This window comes from Pteropus vampyrus, unplaced genomic scaffold (genome assembly GCF_000151845.1).
Source record: "Pteropus vampyrus isolate Shadow unplaced genomic scaffold, Pvam_2.0 Scaffold326, whole genome shotgun sequence".
Taxonomy (NCBI): Eukaryota; Metazoa; Chordata; class Mammalia; order Chiroptera; family Pteropodidae; genus Pteropus; species Pteropus vampyrus.
Genome location: NW_011889107.1, coordinates 2,220,794 through 2,236,169, shown reverse-complemented (window position 1 = coordinate 2,236,169; position 15,376 = coordinate 2,220,794). Strand labels below are relative to the sequence as shown.

The 15,376-nt window shown below is 34.5% G+C and overlaps 1 protein-coding gene and 1 pseudogene across 2 annotated transcripts in view; both read left to right on the top strand.

Annotated features, from left to right (window-relative positions):
* The window catches only part of RLF (rearranged L-myc fusion), a 66,584-nt gene that overhangs the window by 9,696 nt on the left and 41,512 nt on the right, over positions 1–15,376 (top strand). For both annotated transcript variants that reach the window (XM_011377976.2, XM_023521971.1), the window contains 2 exons: positions 10,432–10,586; positions 12,103–12,184. In XM_011377976.2, the coding sequence (XP_011376278.1) occupies positions 10,432–10,586; positions 12,103–12,184 (237 nt within the window). The remainder of the gene's footprint in view (positions 1–10,431; positions 10,587–12,102; positions 12,185–15,376) is intronic.
* LOC111730673 lies at positions 11,794–11,912 on the top strand (annotated as a pseudogene).

Sequence of the window (15,376 nt, the reverse complement as noted above, 5' to 3'; positions counted from 1 at the left end):
AAAGTTTTGAAAGAATTACTAAAGTACTGTCATTTGTTGCATTTCAGTGAAGAATTAGTGAGATATTCACTTTATGTCTTGTGTTTTTATACAGTTTATACTTACATGTTACCCTTTTGAATTAATTTTCAATTAATCAGCTGTAGTTTTAATATTTGTCTTTGCTTCTCTCCCTTGTTAAATACTCTGTTTGCTGGCCTTCATGTCTTTTTCTTGTTTTGAATGTGGGGAGATACCCTTCAGTAGCTTACTGAGGTCTCTCCTTTATCTTGATTGTGTTAGTCTGACTGGGTATAAGAATCTAGATTGAAATCGGTTTTGTTTAAACTTTGAAGGATATGATACTTCTTAAAAAATCAAATATCTCTAACATACAAAGTAGTAAAGGGCACTAAAATTAACACAACCTGAAATCGATTGAAGCTACCTATGTATCTTTTCACAGATATCATCTGCCTCCCACCACCATCCTTATTAATTTAATCATTTCCTGCATCTCTTTACTTTTTAAAATTTATTTGTGCATTTTGATACAATGTGTAGTATTTTGTTTTTCAGCAGTACTTAAATGATGTACTATATGTTTATTCTAAAGCTTTTAAAATTTAATGTAATGTTTCTAAGACTTATTGGTATGTATAGCTTTGACACATTTTTCACTGGTGTGTAGTATTTTATTGTGTAAATATATCACGGTTCATTTGTCTATTTTTTTTTTTTATTGATGGATTTAGAGACATTTACATTAACTGGTGGAGTAGACATCTTTCCAAATATCTTAATACGTGGGTGTGAAAATTTCTTTAAGACATATGTTTACAGGGGAATTGCCAAGTTTATATATAGGCCTATCATCAACTGTAATAAATACCACCAAGTTATTCTCCAAAGTATTTGTAGTAGTTTATAACAGTTTCAGTGTACGAAAGTTACCATTACCCCACATTCTTGCAAATACTTGATATAGTCAGACAGTTTAATTTTAGCCATTCTGGGGGTGGACTGTAGTATCTCATTGTGGTTTTAATTTTTTTTTCTGCTTAATTGTGAGTTGTTTTATCTTTTTAGTGTATATTTATTACCATTCAGATTTCCTGTGAATTGCCTTTTCTTATTTTTTTGCTTATTTTTCAATTTTATTGTCTTTTTTCTTAACAGTTTTTATGAAATTATATGTTCTAAACATGAATCTTTTGTTGGTCATATGCTTTGGAATTGTCTTCTCTCCAATTTATCTTAGGCATAGAAGTTTTACATTTTATTGCAGTAACAATCATAAATCTGACAGTTGAAATGTAAAATTCATTTAAATTCATTTTATGATTTTGTGCATTTCATGCCTATTTGTCTTTTTCTAAAAAACAGCTTTCTTGAAGTATAATTGATAAGCAATAAACTGCTCATATTTAAAATATGCAGTCGATAAGCTTTGGCATACCTATGTTCCATGAAACCATTACTGTAATCAAGATAATGAGTATGTTCATTACTCCTAGAAGTTTCTTCTACCTCTTTGCATTTCCTATTATCTTGTTCCTTTATATATCCTTCCATCCTCACTCTACTATTGCTACTATTGATCTGCTTTCTGTTTATAGATTAGATTGCATTTTTTAGAATTTTATATAAATACAATTACATAGTCTCTTTTTGTTTGGCTTTTTTCATCAGTATAATTATTTTGAAATTCATGTTGTCTATATTAATAGTTAATTCCTTTTATTGCTTAGTATTCATTGTATAGATGTATTATTATTTGTTTATTCATTCACCTGTTGATAGACATTTGGCTTGTTTCCAGACAAAGCTGCTGTGAACCTTCCTGTATAAGCCTTTGTGTGGACAAATGCTTCCTCTTTCTCTGGTAAATACCTAGGTAGCATGTTTGGATCACATGACAAGTTTTTTAGAGTTAGCTGTATCATTTTACGTTTCAACCAACAATGCATAAGAGTTCTTAGTTTTCCAGCTCCTGGTCAATATTTGGTGTGTTCAGTCTTTTTAAGTTTAGGTGTTCTAAAATTAGTGATAGTTCATTGTGGTTCTAATCTGCATTTCCCTAATGCCATTATGTTGTTTATGTTTTCATGTGCTTATTTAGCACCCTTATATCTTCTTTGATGAAGTATCTTCAAGTCTTTTACATATTAGAAAAGATTGGATTGTTTGTTTTTTATTTTTGAGTTTTGAGAGGCGGGATGTGTGTGTGTGTGTGTGTGTATGTGCATATATGTGGGTGTGAACATAAACCCTTCATCAAATATATTCCTTTTTTAAAAACGTTGAGGTTTAGATGGCAAAGGGTGGAGAGATTGGGCACGGTGATTTGTATCACTTGTAACTTATACACATTCTGCCTTCAGTTCACTTGGGTCTCTCTGGAGGGAACACTCTTGGCCATGGCACAGATTCCATTGTGGTGATGTGGGAAGGGGAGCGGCTAAGGTGTTCTCCACCAGCCTAAAGGGAGCATATCCTAAAAAGGATGAGCTGAAGTAGAACAACTGTCTCAGAATATGGTAGATGTCACACATTCTAGTCAGATTTGTTGATGAACTCATGTGAGATACTATCAAAGAACTTCCAGGAAAAACTGGGTGAGATGTTAACAAGAAAGAAAAGTTCTACGTTACTAGGTGGGCATAAGAGCAGCCAAGCCATGATTAAGTTCTATTAAATTGATTCCTTCTATAACCACAGAGCTAATGGAGTTAGGGGAAATAGAATCAAATATATTCTTTGCAGAGATATTCTCCTAGGCTGTGGCTTGTCTTTTTATTCTCTTAACAGTGTCTTTGACAGAACAGTTTTTAATTTTGATAAAGTTCTATTTATCAGCTTTACTGTCTAAGAAATCTGCCTAACCCAAAACCACAAAGATTTTTTCCTATGTTCTCCTCTAGAAATTTTATTGTTTTAGGTTTTACATTTAGATCTATGATCCATTTGGAGTTAATTTTTGTATATTGCATAAAAGCAGGAGTCCCCAACTCTCAGGATGCAGACCGGTACCGGTCAGTTGCATGTTAGGAACCAGGCCACACAGCAGAAGGTAAGCAGGCAAGCAAGCAAAGCTTCATCTGAATTTTCAGCTGCTCCCCAGCACTAGCATCACCATCTCAACTCCATCTCAGATCATCAGGCATTAGATTCTCATAGGAGAACCAGTCCCTGGTGCCAAAAAGGTTGAAAACCTCTGGGATAAAGGATGGATGGAAGTTCTTTTTTTCTTTCTTTTTTTTCTTTTCTTTTCTTTTTTTTTTAGTATTAACATTTAATACCTAAATGTTCTGGCATCATTTGTTGAAAAGACTACTTTCTCACTGAATTGAGAAATTGCCTTTGCACCTTGTTGAAAATCAATTAGCTATAAGTATGTGGGTCTATTTCTGGACTCTGTTTTGTTCCACTGATCTATTTGTCTATCCTGATGCCATTACCACACTCTTGTTTTGCTTTTTTAAATTGAAAATATAATGTTATGAAAGCTATATTGCACATAGAGACAGGAAGTAGAATGGTGGTTGCCAGGGAATGGATGGAGGGGGTAATGGGAAGTTATTGTTTAATAGGTTCAATTATAGCTTTGCAAGAAGAAAAGAGTTCTGTAGATGGATGTTGGTGATGGTAGCACAATAGTGTCCAGGTGGCCCTTGAACAACACAGGCTTGAACAGCATGGGCCCACTTACATGCAGATTTTTTTCAGTAAATACACAGTTGGGCTTCTATATCCCCAGGTTTCACATCCGAAGATTCAGCCAACCTTGGCTCGAAACTGTGTTTTCTCATTGTTGCTTATTTTTAAAATTTTTATTACAGTTGACATACAATATTATATTAGTTTCAGGTGTACAACGTACTGATTAGACATTTATATAATTTATGGAGTCATCACTCCAGTAAGTCTAGTACTTATCTGACACTGTACATAGTTATTACAATATTATTAACTATATTCCCTATGCCAGTGGTCCCCAAGCTTTTTGGCACCAGGGACCAGTGCTTCTGTGAGAATCTAATGCCCAGTGGTCTGAGGTGGAGCTGAGGTGGTGATGCTAGCGCTGGGGAGCGGCTGCAAATACAGATAAAGCTTTGCTTGCTTGCCCACCGCTTGCCTCCTGCTGTGCGACCCGGTTCCTAAACAGGCCACAGACCACTACCAGTCTGTGGCCTGGGGTTTGGCGACTCCTACCCTATACTATACTTTACATCCCTGTGATTGTTTTTATAACTGCCAATTCATACAGCTTAATTCCTTCTCCTTTTTCATGCATCCCCTCAACCCCCTTCCATCTGTCAACCATCAAAATGTTCTCTGTAAATAGTATTTTTATCTTTAAGGGAATCCATGGATGCAGAGGGCATACTGTATGCATGGTTTTATTCCATTTTATATAAGCTAAGGGTAATTTATTACTTAAGAAAGAAAAATATTTTGTATAGATTTAGTGTAGCTTGCATGTATAGTGTTTATAAAGTCTACAGTAGTGTTCAGTAATGTCCAAGGCCTTCACATTCCCTCACCACTCATTGACTCACCCAGAGCAACTTCCATTCTGGAAGCTCTGTTCATGGTAAGTGCCTTTACAGATGTGCCATTTATTATCTTTTATACCAGTTTTTCTTGTACCTTTTCAATGTTTAGATAAGTTTAGATACACAAATACTTACATTGTGTTATAGTTGCCTACAGTATTCAGTGCAGTAATATGCTGTGCAGGTTTGTAGCCTAGGAGCAGTAGGCTATGCAATATAGCCTAGGTGTGTAGTAGGTTATACCATCTAGGTTTGTAGGTTATACCATCTAGGTTTGTGTAAGTTACTTTGTGGTGTTCACACAATGACAAAATTGCCTAAGGACACATTTCTACAGTCATGTGCCACTTAATGACAGTATCCCTGTCATTAAGTGGCACATGACTGTATTACATTGATTTTCATATGCTGAACCATCTTTGTATTCCAGGAATAAATCCTACTTGGTTGTGGTGTATCATGTTTTAATAAGCTGTGGGATTCAGTTTGCTAGTATTTTTGTTCATGATTTTTGTTCATGTGTCATTGTTCATAAGGAATATTCTGTAGTTTTCTTGTAGTCTTTGTCTAGCTTTGGTATCAGGATGATGCTGCCCTCATAGAATGAATTGGAATTATTCCCTTCTCTTTGATTTTTTGCAAGATAAAAATTAACTGTGGATGCTATTCTCATCTAAACTGTCTTCCTTACTGCTACTGATAACCCAGATGAAGATACCATACACGTGCTGTAGTAATTAAATTTTAAGATTATATCATAATAGAAACATATACATTTTATTCTCCTACCACACTAATGAAAGAATTGTAAATTGAATAAAGAAAACATTGTATTTCCCCTATCTAGCTCACCCTCAAACATTGTATTTAAATTGTAATGTATAATAATTGTGACAGCTCCTCAGTCTGTCACTATCTTACACTAATAATAGACATGTAAATTAGAACAAATTTTCTGGAACAGAATTTGGCAGTATGTAAAGCCTTAAAAATTAAGCATTCTTTGACCCAGCAATTTCATTTATAGGACATTATCCTAAGAAAATTGTCATGGATACATGGAAAAAGTTAGATAGAGGGGTGCTCTCAACATTATGTATAATAATGCAAAGTTAGAAACCACAATGTCCAGAAATAGAGAATTGGGTACTAAATTGTGGTACACATACAAGGCTGTGCAGCTATAGAAATACTGTTGTTGAAGAAATTTTTACTAAACAATGTATAGTACGATTCCATTAAAATGCCTTTATTTAGGCATAAAAACCCCTCAAACTTAATATTGTCTGTTAATAGTGGTCTGTTTCTGGGTGGTGGTAGTGTGGCTGGTTGACATTTTACTTTTTACTTTTCCATTTCTATTTTTTAAATGATAAATGATATTATTTTTATGACAAAACAGTAAAAGGTATTTTTTAATATTTGAAATGAAGCTAGAAAGTATAGTTAAAATCCCATGACAGAATCAATAGCTAAAAATAATCTTGGTAGGCTGGGATGATGGACTGAATCCAGTGAAATTTAATAATGGTTGGATGAATAGATAGATAAATAAGCCAGTTATATTTCTGGATTAAAAAACCCAACTGTAACTAATATAGAAAGTGCAAATTGGGGCCTAGTAGCAACACATATAAAAGACCTAAAGGTTTTAATTTTCTCTAGCCTCTTTCTCAATGTAAGCAGCCAGCTCTTCTCTTCCCATTCATCCATTTCATCTTAACCAGGCTTAGTCTCTTCATGGGAAACCTCCAGTGCTTCCTCACCAACTGACGTTTAAGTCTTGTCACCATCTGTTCTCGTTGTCTTTTCTGAGGTTGTTCAAATTGCTGTCTACTTGAAGTCCTCCTATTCCCCTGAATTTTGCATTTTCAGACTAGATCCATACTTCAGAAACCCAGCTCAGGTGCCACCGCCTGCTGGAAGTCTGTTTATCATAATGCAATCACATTTTACTCATATTTATTTAATTTGGGGAATTTCACTTGAGAAATTAAAATCAAAATAAGGCTTCTTGCTTTATGTGCAAAATTTGAAATAATGCAAATCCTCTATTAAAAGTCATATTATTTTCTATTGCCATAGGATGTGTAGTTTTAACAATAAATACCAGATACCTTTTGTCATTTTGTGAACCACCAGCATTCTAAAGTGTGGGGTGTCAGTCAGCACCACTACAGGAAAATTTTACCTGGAAGCAGTCACTTTAAATGGAAATTAGATGTCATAAGCTCTTAGGAAGAAAGTCAGATGATGACCATGATACTACTTGCTGCAAAATATTAAAGTTAACGCATGGCGGTGGGGGCAGGGAGCAGAATTTAAAAACACACTTAAAATAGTTCTAGAATTGTGCATTCTGAAAGGACATGAAGTAACGTGATTTAAGTGTGGCCTCTGGAGCCGTTTGACCCTAGTTCAAATCCTGAATTTAGCACTTATCTTCTGGGTGACTTTGGGCAAATAACTTAATCTCTCTATGCCTTCATTTCCTCATTTTTTAAATGGGTGACGATAAATCACTAGCTCATAGGATTGCTGTATTAAATGATAGTAGCACATAAAGCTCTTAAGAAAATGCCTAACCCATACTGTGTACTCAAAAACATTAACTATGGTTATTCCATGGGAAATTTAGACCATTTGAGTTTTAAATTGGAATGCATCCCTGCATAAAATATGACCACCTTGAAATTCTCCCTTCTTGATAGTTTCAGAGAATAGGCTCTTTGAAACAATGGAGTGAGGTATGTAGATAGAATTGAGATGAGGGGAGATATTTTTTCCTTCATTGGAAACATAATTTTGCTTATTAAAGAAAATCTGGGAAGTTCAGAAAAATATGAAGACAAAAAAATTGTTCATAATTCTACTACTGAGTTCTAATAGCCATATTAGCATTTTAGTTGAGTTTTTTCTGGTCCTTTTTTCCCCCTCCGGTGCTTTAATTTTTTTAATGTGCAAATATACTGTGATAAAACATATAAAGAAATGGAAGATATTTAGCCTAGGGAAGTAGACTGTTGTAGCAGTCGAAGTGAAGGATGTTGGGGACTGGGTCTAGGTCAGTGGCTATAGAAATAAAGCTTAGGGCAGGAGACAAAGACATTGAATCTACACATTTTGGTGTGGTGGTTTCAAAGATAATTTTTTTTAGCACTGCCTCCTGAAAAGAGGCAGATGGGACATAGAAAGAATATATTTGCTGGGGAAGATGTTTGTTTTAGACGTTTTCAGTTCGAGATTTAAATAAGACATCTCGTGGAAATGTCTAAGAGGGCAGTTGATGTATATAGCAAGGACTTGAGAGAGAATATACCTGGAATATGAATGGGAGCTCCCATTAAGAATGTTTGAAATTGTCAAAGATGGTGCCTAATTGGACTGATTTTTTGCATATTGTGTATCTGACCTCTCAGCATACCTAGCTTTTTAAGAGCAAGAATAGAGTCCATTCTTAGTACCCAGCACAGTACTGCCATATAATGGCATTTGTAGAATAAATTGGTTTACTGAAACAAAGAGGAGAGGCCATTGATGTGCTCTCTTTGGAATGCCAGTGAACTAGAGGGAGTCATATTTATCATTTTCCTCTTTTTATTTCAGTTTTGTTGGTGTCTAAAATTTAAATTTCTGAAGAGACTTTCATTTTCTTTACTGCTTCTGATGGAAGTTTTACATTTTGTTACATGTTAAAATATTATTTGGATTGCTATAAATTCATTAATCTTAATCTTCATTTTTAAAAAAGATGATAGCGAAGATTGTTCCAGTGATCATTCAGATGTCCAGAGTATGCCGGTTGTATGTTAAGGAGACCTCACTATTTAACTGAACTAACACATGACGGGGAAAAGATTTAGAAATATTTAAAAAATAGGAGTATAGGGCAAACTGTAAACATAAATACCCATGGGGTATCGAATCTTTGAAGTGATGTAACTTGCAGAAGTCTTAATGGAATGACTGTGTCAGAAAATAATTAGATTGGTGGCAGGAGCATTCTACTCTGCCCTTCCCTTTGCATACATTAGCTAGCAGTTGGTTAATTTGCAATGTGGTTTCTACTATCATGTTGTGTTGACTCATTCTGAAAGCTCCACGAGGATGGGCCCCCACGTCTTTTTCCCCAGCACTCAGCACTATATGTAAAGTAGGCTATCAATACATATTTTTCAAATGAAGAAAATAGTGAATGTATTCAGCAAACATTTAGCAAGACTTGAAAATGTCCTGTAGCGGTGGAAGAGTGGTAGACCTATAAAGATTGATAAAATACAATATCTGACCTCAGGGAGCATAAAGTCTGGTAGTGAATATAAATTTGTAAAGTTCTCTAGTTTTTAGATTAACCAAAGCAGACATTAAGTAATTTGTTGACCTAAAACAGAATCTTCTTACATTTTAATAAATTTCTTAAGAGAAAGTCGGTGTAATCTTATTTACATAATAGATAAGCACATATTTTATGTTCCTTTTCTCATTTAGCTGGGAAGAAGATTGTTAAGAGGTCGGTTTTATGATCCTGTTATTCAGGGTTTTTTTTCCTTATTTTATTAAAATTTAGAATTTGATTAGATGGGTAAAACAGCAAGATAATTGAATGGACATACTAAAATAGCTTAACTAGTTTGATCATTCAGGTATGCAAAGATCAAATAATTCAGTGTGTTAAGAGAGCTTTAACTGTATAGTGGTTTATCATATATGTCTTGGTTAAGTTTTTTTTAAAGTAATCAAGACCAGTCTGTTCTAAATTATCAGAACCAATATAGGTACTGTTAGTGTGGAAATTAAAGCTGCAGAAAATTCAGTGTAATCTTAAAATGCCACTGCAGCTATATGTAGTTCTTTAAGCAGAAAAAGTAGAGATAAGAAGTCAGGAATCTGGAGATTATTCTGGGGGTAATGAATTCACATCATAATGTAATTAACTCAAGATAAAGCTACCCTCTCAAAACAAGACTTGCCTATAGAAGTAGTACTGAACTAAGAGTATTAGGAACTCCCTAGCCCAGTCAGAATGTGTATTCTAGGCGGGAAAAGCTTGTATCCCGCCTGTCTTAACCTAACTAGATATATCAGTTCATCATAAGCAAAACCTGATCAGTTGTTAGAAGAAATATGTTAATAGAGCAACTCCATGGAACCTAGAGAGTCCCAGATGAGAATTTGGCAGTGATTTTCCAGCACTGTCCAAGAGAACATAAGCTAGCTTTTCACTATCATTTGAACAACTTCTTAGTGTCAGACATGTAATTTATCAGGCCTTATTGTGGCTCCATTTTTCTTTGTTTTGGATTTTGTACTCACCTATGTGGTACTCTGATGACCATTTCCCCACTGTAAACAAGTTAACATTTGTCTTATATGTTAATTTTTTAAAATAAACTTCATTAAAAATAAAAATATAATCTCAAGCTTCTAAAAATTGGTTTGTATAAATTAAGCCTAATCAATTCCATGTATGCAGAAAAAAAATAGATTTTATGGAGCTGTAGAGTTGAGGGCCATACTCAGGAATAAGTCGTCTTATAGAAGGCAGAGATCAGTCTTATTCTTGTATACCCAGTGCCTGGCACGTGGTCAGTGCTCGATTTAATGTATTAATGAAACTCATTATTAAATTTCAGAGGTGGTAACTCCAAACTTCTAGAGAGAACCACTATAAGCATTTTATGGCTTTACTTATAGATTATTTTCATGTCAAAAGAGCAGTGTGCCTTTTCTTTAACGCAGCAGAAACAACTCATTAAATGATGAAAATAGAATACTCTTAACAACCCAGAACCTGTAAAGGCAAATAAAAGGTGTATGTGTCGTAGAAAAAGAGAAACAAAGACAATGTTTCATTGTTTTTATTTTTTAAATAATTAAAACTTTTGTTTTTTAGACCCTTTTGCAATATGCAAGCAACAAGAATGCATCAGAACATATGGTCTATCTTCTGGAGGTATATCGACTTGCCATCCAAAGCTTTGCCAGTGCTCGTCCATATTTAACTACTGAATGTGAAGATGTCCTATTAGTACTTGGCAGATTAGTATTGTAAGTTTAAGAACTTAAATCATTCTTAAAGCTGAGTACTTTTGGTTGTAATGTTTGCTCGACTTCTGTTTACTATGGCATCATGTTATTCAAAGCACCATTATAGTCATACTATTGAATGAAATTTCCTTTGCTCTGAGCCTTCATACTCAGGTTCCCAGGAGACAAAGTACAAGCCAAGCAACATAATCTTTAATTGCCTCTAGAGTCTCTTTTCCTACTCAGGCTTAGAATCCAAGAATGATACATTTTCTCTCTGTCCTTAGTAAAGATCAATTCAAGTTATAGATCTGGAAACTTTTGTGTTCTTTGAGGAACACTCTGAGGGGAAACACTATGAAATTCTGCAATTCAGTTATATTATTGGAACTAAGAATTTTACTAGCAGAAAATATCAGGGCACAGTGTAAGATTACCACCCTAAGAGTCCATGAAAATTTAGCTACTGTTTTAATATTTGGCTGCCTAGTAGCAGACAAAATTACACTTCTAATGCAGTTTTCAGCTGCAGATTGAAAAAACACAGCAGCTATTCAATTTTTATCTGGGGAATCACCTTGGTTCAGCTTACACATTGTTTACTGGGATAACTTCTAGTCTGGGCCATCCGTTTTATGTTTCTCTGGCTTCACCTGTTTTCCTTTCTAGTCTCCAAAACCCAAAATCTCTAATACTATACTTTTCATAGAACACAAACATTTCTGGTTTTATAATCCCATTATTCCTTCTAAATCCCAATTTCTCCACTACCTGTGCTAATCCCTAAGGGATAAAGTAGCATTCTGCAAGATTTTAGAGAGGCATCGGTTATTCAGATTGTCAGTGCATTTCCTTTAAAAATTCTCCGTTATTTTTTCTGGGTATTGGTTAGGGTAGAAAAAAGAAAACTTTTTCTACTCTCTTGATTCGTTAGGTAAAGAAATGACCTTGCCAATATTTCTGCTACCTCAGCAAGTGACAAGAACCTGTATAGATGAGTTACATATATTTATTACTTGATCAGGTGAATTGACAATAGCATGAGCTCCTGTTTTTTTTCTTCTGCAGTCAGTATGGTTCCTATATGGGTACTCTCTCCACACCCTAATAAACTAAATAAAACTGCTTGGAATATGATTTATAAAAGACTTATAGTCTTACTAAAAGTATTAAAACAACAATGTAATTATAAAGCCCTATGATTTTTCTTTTTTAAAGTTGAAATGCTGTCTACAGCCATGCCACCCTGAATGTGCCCGATCTGGTCTGATCTCGGAAGCTAAGCAGGGTCGGGCCTGGTTAGTACTTGGATGGGAGATCACCTAGGAATACCAGGAGCTGTAGGTGTAAAAAATATATATATAAAAAGAATATAAAAATGAAATTCCAAGGTAACAATGTTGAAGAAAATTGTGAAGAGTAGAAAACAAATTTAAAATAGTTTAAACAAATGTAAAATATATATCCAATATCACTGTCATACTGTATTTGATTATAACTATTGACTGATATACTGACTTAGTTATTTATATTGTAGGAGTTGTTTTGAATTACTACTTTCAGTGTCTGAAAGTGAACTGCCATGTGAAGTCTGGGTACTCTTTCTTCAGTCTCTACAGGTAAGTTGATTTGGGCTCAAAAAATGTCTCTGCTTAGGTATCTAAGACACCTAATTAATTTCTTCCAGCAAACTAAAATTAGAAACTTAGAACAAAAAGTTCATTATATAATTGGTATTAAGTTCATTAAATGAGAGGCCTTTCAGATGGAAAGGATATGTTAAAATTTTTTTCTTTCATTTTATTAGCCTTTACACAGCTTAGAAATCAACAAAAAAGTTTTCATTATTCACAGCTTTAGACAGAATAAAACTATTAAATATGTAAAATCAAATATTGTTATAAGGTAGCTGTATTTGGATCATTTTTAGTATACTTATCTAGTAATTTCTCCCTAATGCTTCAGGGATTGTGTCAAGCATTGTAAGTCAAGATAGTCATAGATTTTATTTATGCATTTTAGTTACAGGAAAACTATGTTGGCTTTCATATTGGCTTGATTATCAGCTTTCTTAGGGTGAGCAGATTAGAAAGTAGTTGCGGGTGGGGAGAGTAGGGTAGGAAGAAAAGCAAGTCATTGCCAGTGACAGTAGGCAAATATGCCTTTCACTAGTAGAGACAAAAACTATTTTTAAAAAAATATACATAATATAAGCAATAATAGCTATAATTTATTTATTATTACTGATTATGTACCAAACACTACTTATATTTTACATGTTTTGTATCTTTTAATCAAATTACAAACCTCATAATCATTTGCATCTCGAGAAGACAGGCTCGTTAATCAGGTTAATCAGCTTGCCCCAGAACTTTCCCTGTTAACTGCTTCCTCAAAGACCCAAACTCCGTATTAGGTTGGACCTGTATCCTATAGGTACAAGTAAAAATTTCCATATTATCAGGCACACCTTATTATCTGGTATTTCTTTCCTCTGAGATATGTAACCCTATATGAAATGATACAATATTATCTTTTTCTCTTTGCGGAGAAGAGGTTTCTTTGTCATGTTCTTGGCCTGTTTTAATCTCTGTAGTGCAGTACTAATTCCTCACATATCATACAGCTGCTAAAATTATCTTTCATACATACATAGCACATTGATTTTGTCACTCTTCGTTTTGAGGCCTGCCAGTAGTTTTGTCCTAGTGTACAACATTCTAGAAGGGCAAATCTACTTATTCTTATTAGGGCTGTTGCTATTATTTTTATTAGTATCCTTTGCAGAGAGATTACTCTCATTTCTTCATTCTTTCTTAGATTGTTTGTCTGAATAAAATATTTCCCTTTCCTTCCCATCTGTGTAAGTTTTTTTTATCAGAAGTTTAGAATATATTTTTAAATGTGTTCAATAAAATAAATGCAGCAGAGGTACACATAAATGTAAGATGTGGTGTCGGTTGAAATCTAAAAGGTAAAACCCTGAAATTTTCTTATTTTAAGTGATAAGTGGACAAGGCCACAGATGGTTTTGAGGATACTTTTGGTAGGAGAATAGTTTTATCAGAGCAGGCAAGCCACAGATACAACACTCAGTTTACCACTTTGTAACCTTTCCACACCTTTTCCCTATAGGTATAAAAATACACTCTGAAACGGATTTTTTAATAAACAAAAATGAGATCCTTTTTTCGTAACTTTTTAAACACTTAATTTTAGTATAAAATGGGGTTCCCTAGACCCCCATTTCAATATGGGGGGGGTCATTCTTCATACCACAAGCAATTCTAGGACGCCAGCAGGGTGTCAAAGAATTGATTCAACTCAATTTTGACACAATCTACCTGGAGATAGCATTAGATTTTACAAGTTCAGTCCCACAAGAGTGCCCTCCTAACCCTCCCCCCCCACACACAACAGCCGCAAACCTAGTTTGTTACCTAGACTTCTGACTGACTGGCTGGACCGATGACCTCTTCTAACTAAAAATGCCACGTGCAAATCCAGGTTGTTATCTGTACTTCTGACCGACCGCTATAAATCAGAAGTTCCCACAACTTTCTCCTCGGGTTCCATTAATTTGCTAAAGTAGCTCACAGAACTTAAGAGAAACATTTTACTTACTAGATCACCAATTTATTATGAAAGCATGTAATTCAGGAACAGCCAGATGGAATAGATGCATAGGGCAAGGTACGTGGGATGGGGCACGGAGCTTCCACACACGCTGGGGTGCAACATTTTCCTAGCACCTCCATGTGTTCATCAACCTGGAAGCTCTCTTAAAAAGGACCAAGAAGCTGTCCTCCTGAGTTTTTATGGAGGCTTCTTTACATAGTCATAATTGACTAAGTCATTGGCCTTTGACAGTTGAACTTAACTTCTAGCCCCTTTCTCCTTCCTGGAGGTGGGAGTGGGGAAACTGAAAGTTCCAACCTCTAACCATATGGTTCTCCTGGCAACCAGCCCCCACCCTTAGGTGGAGTCCACAGGTCACCTCATTAACATAACAAAAGACTCCTTTACTTTTTAAGGAAATTTTAAGGGTTTGGGGAGCCAGGAACTATGGATAAAGTCCAAATATAAATCACAATATTGCAATCCTGGACATATGTCTAAGATTGCATATATAGAACCAACTTCCTTTGTGGCGATTACTTGGGATTCTGTTATGTGGTTGTACCATAAATTATTTGACCAAATCTCTTTGCTATTTATTGTAAATAATGCTAGAGTGAACATCTTATGCTAGTATGTCTGTATTATAGACTTCAAGATGTGGACTGAAATTTTTACCTTAAAAAAAGAAAGATTTAAGTTTTAAAATTATTTTTAAAATTCTACCATAGTGTTTAAAGATTCTATATATTACTTTTTAAAAGTAACTTTACCATAATAAATGTATATCCATTGGCAACTAAGGATTATTATACACGCATCATTCTTACTTAGAATAAACTGTATTTTGAACAAATAAAAAATAAAACTTTTTGTTCTTAACCTAAACTATGGCCTTTTATTTTAGTTGCTGTGTGTCATAGTGGGTGATAGTATTTGTTGCTAAGTGTAATGGTACACCTTTGTTTAGGTATTACAGATAAAGTAACCAGACACTGTAAATTCTTAAATTTTAATATGAAATCTTCATCTTCACTGCAAAGTAAATGCCTGATGTCCTAAGTTAAAGAGAAAGAAGCCTGAGGACATGTCAAGCTATTAAAGAAAAATTGCAGCATTAGTAAAATATTGCTATTAGTAAACTATAAATTAGAAATATCACTTTCTGTGTCAATATTATATCTTACACCCTT